General features: G+C 40.6%; 1 protein-coding gene across 1 annotated transcript; it reads left to right on the forward strand.

Moving 5' to 3' along the window:
• The first annotated feature begins 457 nt into the window (after positions 1–457).
• Positions 458–7,080, forward strand: LOC146992304 (uncharacterized). Its single transcript, XM_085785530.1, has 10 exons — positions 458–601; positions 1,768–1,984; positions 2,109–2,223; positions 2,319–2,412; positions 2,542–2,629; positions 2,724–2,857; positions 2,981–3,173; positions 4,728–4,821; positions 4,922–4,994; positions 5,452–7,080. Exons 2-10 carry the CDS (start codon positions 1,876–1,878, stop codon positions 6,451–6,453), a joined length of 1,902 nt encoding a protein of 633 aa, XP_085641656.1. The 5' UTR covers positions 458–601; positions 1,768–1,875; the 3' UTR covers positions 6,454–7,080.
• The last annotated feature ends 249 nt before the right edge of the window (positions 7,081–7,329 follow it).

Consider the following 7,329-nt stretch of genomic DNA (forward strand, 5'->3'; position numbering starts at 1 on the left):
AATGGAAAAGCAGCTACTGGGAAAAAGAGAAGAGGTACCAGTGTGTATGGACATTTGTGAATACATAAAGGGAAGTAACGCAGAGTAAATAATTGATTTGTGCAGAAGACACAGCATATATGATAGTTCTAACTCAACACTGACGTGACCAGGGTTCACCTGTGTGGATTTATTGTTTCTCCCTGTTGAGAAGTATCAGTTTCTAGTGATGGAAACAGCTGCACAACAAGTCCGGCCATTTAAATATGCAGTTATTTTATAGTCAAACAGCAAATAAAAGAGGAAACTGCTGGAGTGCACATACTTAGACTAAAAGAAAAAAAGAAAAAAAAAACCTCAACTTCTACAGCATCGAGTCAGGAGCGGGGGCGTTTGGGGGGGAGGACTTTAAAAGACTCATCTAATTGATGATTCCCTTTTTAAGTAGTTAGCTTCAGAGGGTACAGACCTTTTTGGTCGTTTTGTGGGGTGGTGGTTTGCCTTTTACTCTGAGATTTTTAAAACAAAAAACAAAAACACTTTGATGTTCTTTTACAGGACATCAAGGGGAATGAAACCAGTGTCTTGAAGCAGAGCAGCTTCTGAACAGCTTCACCAACAGGTAAGACACCAAAGTTTGTGTCGAGTTTATATTGTCATGCTTGTATCTGAGATTATGTGTGTTAATGTCAGGTGGATGTGACACCTGAACAGGTGGGCAGCTGTGGGGGGTATTTTCCTGTGTTTTACAGAAGGTATAGCTCAGTTTCATCTCTTAGTCATTAGTGCTCTGTAACCACAGCTGATGGGAGTTGGTTTATTAACCTGCATGTGTCAACCACTGGGACCGCTTGGGCTATCGCTGCTTTTCTTCACATGATTGTTCTCTGCACTTTACACTAATTTTAATTGTTCATTATTATTATAATTTATTTATCGTTTGTTCTGTATGCTACTGGACCTGAGTGATGCATTTCATTCCTTAATGTTTTTAACATGTTGAATGACAATAATCTGAATTTATTTTAGGGAGATGAAAAAAAGGATGACATGCATCTTACTAACACTACAGCAGTTTAATGTCTCACTTTTACTTTTATATATATATATATATATATTGGCTTTTTTTGCCTTTTTATTTGATAGCACATAGTAGAGATAGACAGGAAAGGGGGAGACAGGGAGTGGGGGAATGACATGCAGGAAAGGTCTGCCCAACACGGGATTCGAACCGGGGACGCCTGCGTTGAGGACTGTCGCCTCTACATGGGGCGGCCGCTTTAACCACTGCACCACGCACCGCCCCAGTTTAACGTCTCACTTGAAAACAATTAGTGATGATGGGTGAAGAAGACTTAACATCTACATCTCAGCATGGTGTGAAGTAGGACTTTGTATTCTCCCCTGGGAGATATTGAGGTCAATTATATTTAATCACATAAAAAATTTAAATCAAATGTGCAGCAGGAGTTAACAGAGAATTTCCCTTCAAATTATTGCAGTACATTTTATTAGAGTTTATTATAGTCTTGTAAATTCTACCAGGTGTTTTTTTCCACTCTGTGTTGAGTACGTGGAACTAAAGTGCAAAAACTGAAGCAGGATGTGAAACATTTCTATTTCTGCTTTTACCATCACCTGCGGGTGACACTACTGTTTCTCGCCATATTTGTGGTCAAGGGTATTTCGGGTCTGTGCGGAAATAAACTCTGGCAAATACCACAAAATAAACAAACCAATCACAATATTATATATCACGTGACAACCTATATCTTTCCATCTGTGCAGGATGAGATGGAGGAGAAAACAGTGAGTTACACCATCAAGCAGTGAACCAGCTTTGGAAGCGGACGGGCCTGGTGGTTTGATTTCCCTGAGAAGAAAACGGAAAAACTGATGACAAGATACATGGAGAACAACAAGAGAAACTTCCTTCTTTTTCTACTTTTTACCTTGCTTTGTGTCACAGAGTGTGATGACGATTGTCCCAGCAGCCCAGATACAAGTGAGTGGTTTTTATGATTTACATTATTACTTTGTGCAGCTTTTAAGTGACATTTCCTGACACTTGCACAGCATCACAGCTCTCACTTGGCATTTGACCTCACCTGTCTCACTGTTCCTCACAGATCTCACTTGCTACAATGACTACAGCCGTAACATCACCTGTGTGTGGAACAGTGCACATGAACACACAGATGCTGACTGCACACTAGACGCTAAAGGGAGGAATCCTTGGCTTAGGTAAGTACAGGAGTCCTAAGTACTTAGAATACTGTGCTCAAGTAACACTGAGTAGTAGCAGTGAAATATAATGCATATTATTTTTTTCTTTTCAGGAAGTTGGAATATAAATCCTCCTGTGTTCTAGAGCCTGTTGACGCCAGATCGGTGCAAAAGAAGTGTTCCCTGTACTTCAATAAAGAAGGCAGGGTAAGTCTGAGAAGCTCTGCTGTAATCAAACATCTGCTGTCAGATTAAGTAAAGCACCATCATCATATCTAAGTTTATTTCGTAAGAATCTGTTCTAAACAAAATATTATTTTCTTAATATTTCCTCAGTTTCAGAGCGCCGATGAAGTGTCCATTACTCTCAGCTGTAACAAAGTGAAGAAAATTTTGACAATTCCCTACAGGCCAGTTTGCCACAGTGAGTATACTGAATTATATACAATAATGAGTGACTTCTTGCTATTTATGGTGAAATAAAAAAACAAAAACAAAATGTTTGTGTGATCTTGCAGTAAAGCTCAACCCTCCTGGAAAACCAGTTATCAACTTCACCACTGTTTCCTGGCCTTCCCAAATTAAGGCCCATGAAAGACTCGAATTCTACGCCTCCCAGCTGCAGTGGAAAAAGTGGGATCAGTCGTGGAATGTGTGTATACATTTGTTATAACACATAAAATACATGATGTGTGTGTGCTGTGTGATTTGTATAATCAATTCCTTGTGGGAATGAGGCTGTTAAAGATCCACACCTTTGTGTCTCCTCTGTCAGGACTCCTCTGTGCAGACTCCTCTGTGTGATTTGTGTACAGCAGAGCTCGTACCAGACTCACTTATACAAGGAGAGACGTACGAGGCACGCGTTCGAGTGAAGACCACTGAATGGAAAGGGGCGACCTGGAGTGACTGGGGCCCCACTGCATCATGGGTGTCACGTGTAGGAAAGCCAAAACCACCACCATCAGGTAACCACTGTCAAAAAAGACCAAAATTAATTGGTTTAGTTTAATCATCAAAATAACAAATGCAATCAGCATAAAATAACATCTCATCCTTTGAACCCATTTTACATTTTGAGATTCATAGTCCAGTCATTTTATGAGAAAAGGTTAAACAAATTGCAACAGAAGCAAACTCAACTGATTTTGTATCCTCAACATGTCCTGAGTGAGGGAAAAAAAGCCCCGAAAAATCCCATTAGGGGAAAGTTTCGAAAAACACCCAAACATATCCCATTTATACGCATATAAAAAAAAATTTCACGTGTATAGGGTAAAATTTTTAACCTTTAGATATCTCCATGAAAATTACTGAGTTGATTACTTACATTAAGACAAACAAAAAATGTATTACAAGTTTTTTGAAATTCTTTGTTAACATGAGCAAATTTGCATAAATGTGTATAAATTTGCATAAATTCCACCGTTTTGACGGCACATGTATATATGAAGTTGCTGTGGTGGTACCGGCATGAAAATTGGAATGAGTTGACTCCATCGGTCAACCGACAAGTTGACCACTTTAAATTTCAAGATGACTGCAATTTTTCAAGACAGCCACATCCTTAGTAGAGCAGGTATGACATGAGCCAACAGTGCATAATCCAATTACGTATGGCTAATTTGCATACATACAACACCTGATCTAAACATTGAGTAGAGCAGGTGAAAATGTCTTGTTCAATCTTGTTAACATATAATATGTTAACAAGATTGAACAAGACATTTTTTAACTGTAATATGATATTACAGTTAAAAAAGGAATGGAACCAATTTAGGCTACCCATGAGCATTAATAGAGATGGAGCATGTCATACCTGCTCTACTAAGGATGTGGCTGTCTTGAAAAATTGCAGACATCTTGAAATTTAAAGTGGTCAACTTGTCGGTTGACCGATGGAGTCAACTCATTCCAATTTTCATGCCGGTACCACCACAGCAACTTCATATATACATGTGCCGTCAAAACGGCGGAATTTATGCAAATTTATACACATTTATGCAAATTTGCTCATGTTAACAAAGAATTTCAAAAAACTTGTAATACATTTTTTGTTTGTCTTAATGTAAGTAATCAACTCAGTAATTTTCATGGAGATATCTAAAGGTTAAAAATTTTACCCTATACACGTGAAAATTTTTTTTATATGCGTATAAATGGGATATGTTTGGGTGTTTTTCGAAACTTTCCCCTAATGGGATTCTTAGGGGCTTTTTCTCCCTCACTCAGGACATGTTGAGGATACAAAATCAGTTGAGTTTGCTTCTGTTGCAATTTGTTTAACGGTGACCCCTTTTTTGGCCTAAAATTACTGGACTATCACTTTAAGGCTCTGATTTGAATTCTTAAAGAGGAAACCAGGTGTTTGAGCACTACATGTGCAAACAGGAAGTTCATTTAATACCACACGGGAAATAATTTGTTTTGCGAGTTGTATGAATATAATCCAGATTTGTCGTTTACAGTTGGATAAAAACGGTGTGTTTACCTCTAGCTGATCTTTGTGCTGTGTTTGTCAGGTGTGTTTGGGGGTGTGTTGGGCATCAGCATCACAGGCGCAGTTTTTGCCTTGTGTCTGGCCGTCAAACTCCTGAGGAATGAGAAAGTCAACTGGTGAGCAGAAACAAGATATACGTCGTCAAATCTCATCTTCGTGTTCAAGAGAAATTATTTTTATCTCACAGTTTAAACTTTATGTCATTTGGTCGTTTAGGGTTTACAACAAGATCACCGGTTCACCTATACCAAACCCAAACAAGTCATTTCTGAACAAAGCAAATTTCCAGGTGAGCCCTGCTGCAATTTACAACATATTAAAAGCTGTGTTAATTAATATTTTCTGGCCATTTGGAGCATTTGAACAAGCTGTAAGTGTAACATTGGTGTATTATTACGATGAATATGTTTGTAGAATATTTCTTGTTCACACATTTAGAAGACAAAGTGCATCAGAAGAATTAATATGTGGTTGTGTACGCATGTATTTTAGATGAAAGCCCAATAATTATTGTTTGTTTAGACATTACACATTGTCATTGGATCTGCTGTTAATATAAAAATGACAACACAGTCTTAACTGTGGCACATGCGAAAACATTGCGGCAAAGAACAGCTCATGTAGGATATGAAACCAGACAGAAACATTTATCATGACCTTTGTATTTCAAAGTCTGACAAGCACTTAACTTGGTCTATATTTTAAACCTCACCTCCTATGTTTTTCTTTAATCCTGTCTCCTCCAGAACTGGATGAGCCCTCACTTCGCCAGCGAACTTGCCCATTCTTCCTTAATACGAGGGGAAATTGTCTCTGTGGAGGTAACCTCCACTGTGGATGCTGTCACACCGTGCAAAAAAGACGCAGCGATGCTGGAGAAGATGAAAAGCGAGAACAGCTACGAGTCGACCAACTCCAGCTTCTCCAACCCCAGTTACTCCCACCTGTGTGCTTCTCCTCCGGTCTCCTCACTCGCCATAGACAACCAGCAGCCCTGTCCTGCTGATACACCCAATGCGTCCGTTGGTAGCCAAGGTGACGGTAAAACTGCAGAAGAGGCCAGGGAGGATGAAAGTAAGAAAAAAATGGAGATCCAACAGTTGCTTTCCAAAGATAACAACAACAACAACAGTGAGACAGTGCAGGTTGTTTCAGACTACGAGAGGGTTGAGAGGCCCCCAGCCGAGCGCTTTAGGCTCCAGAGTCTTGACTCGGGTATGTGCAGTGGTGAGGAGGTCAGTCAAGAGAGTCTGGAGGCAGATAGCTTCAGTGCAACTGATGGCAATGATGAGGAGTCACCGGACAAAGAGCAGGAGAGAGAGGAACAGACTGAAAAAGTAGATTTTAAGAAGCTGTTCGGAGGCAGCGGAAACATTTTTGGAAAAGGCTCCATTCAGATTTGTTCCGATTATGAGAAGGTCCCGAGGCTGAATCCTGGCAGCCCTGAGCTTTCCAGTGTGGATTCAGGGGTTTGCAGTGGGGGCGAGGAGCAGGCATGTCATGAAGAGATCCAGGAGAACTTTGATAAGTCCACTAAACCCACAATATTCCAGTTTCCTCCTCCTCTTTCTGCCACTCTACCATGTTCACCGCTGTCTTTCCCACAACTGAAGTTCTCTGAGATGAACTTCAGTCCAGCTCTTCAACCTCCAAGTGAATTACTGGAGAGGATCGCCCTGATGACGATGTCCAGGTCGATGGAGCCTGTTGATGATGGATACATGCCAGTGAAACAGGAACAGAGTTGAACATACAGAGATGAAACTTAATTCACTGCTTACTCACCAAGAGCTTCCTTTAGCTGTGCAAGGCAACGCCAACGTCTTCTCTTCTATTTAAGTTAGAGTCGTTCCGATTTCGATACCAGTATCCGATACTGCTGAAAATGCCAGTGTGGGTTATCTGCGAATACTGGAGTCCAGGCACCAATCTGATACCACATGTATTAACAACAGAATCTAGTGTTTACCAGTAAGCTCCGTTAGCTTTGACTTAATGTTACACACTAGGACTCAGTTCTTCTTCGCAGCTCTTAAAACAGTTGCACTTGTACTGACAGGTAACGCCCTGAAGGGAGGGTCTCGGTGCAGCTATAGTCGAACTCTCGAGCGGTCCGTTTGTTATGAGGAGGCAGCCAGACCTTGAGCTGCTCCAACTGCGTATGCCACAAGTTTGAACTTTGAGAGATTTCTATTTTTTGCAGAGTGGTAAATACAAACAATATAAAATGAAATGACCGGCCCTACCAATAACGGTTACAATAGTCCTTGGGAGTCATGTTAACTTGACGTACCACGCCTCTTTTCCAGTCAGTCGTTGTGGAAATATGACGGTCTGCCAGTGGTGTGGTGTTTGGACCTTAAAGGTGCCATATGTAAGAATGTGGCCAAAAACAGTTACTGCAGTCAAATTCAAAACACAGCGATCTCGTTTTTTCTCCCAGCCGTAGCGGCAGCTCAGTGGAAGCAGACTGAGGCTGAAATGCCACTGACGGGAGAGGGCTAGGTGGCGCAACATGTACACGTAAATTCAAAACATAAACATGATTTGCAGTCTGCAAAAAAAGATTTTTAATGCGAATACTCTGGCTGTACTATTGTTGTTGGTGAGTTCATCATGTTATA

Source organism: Trachurus japonicus, chromosome 1 (assembly GCF_045865225.1).
Source record: "Trachurus japonicus isolate A0001 chromosome 1, Traja_1.0".
NCBI classification, from domain to species: domain Eukaryota; kingdom Metazoa; phylum Chordata; class Actinopteri; order Carangiformes; family Carangidae; genus Trachurus; species Trachurus japonicus.

What these genes read in the sequence shown, in the direction of transcription:
- LOC146992304 (XM_085785530.1), top strand. Translation starts at nt 1,876, where the DNA reads ATGACAAGATACATGGAGAACAACAAGAGAAACTTCCTTCTTTTTCTA. An exon ending in AGTGGGATCAGTCGTGGAAT is followed by an intron (nt 2,858 to 2,980) that starts GTGTGTATACAT and finishes CTCCTCTGTCAG; the next exon opens with GACTCCTCTGTGCAGACTCC. An exon ending in AGGAATGAGAAAGTCAACTG is followed by an intron (nt 4,822 to 4,921) that starts GTGAGCAGAAAC and finishes TTGGTCGTTTAG; the next exon opens with GGTTTACAACAAGATCACCG.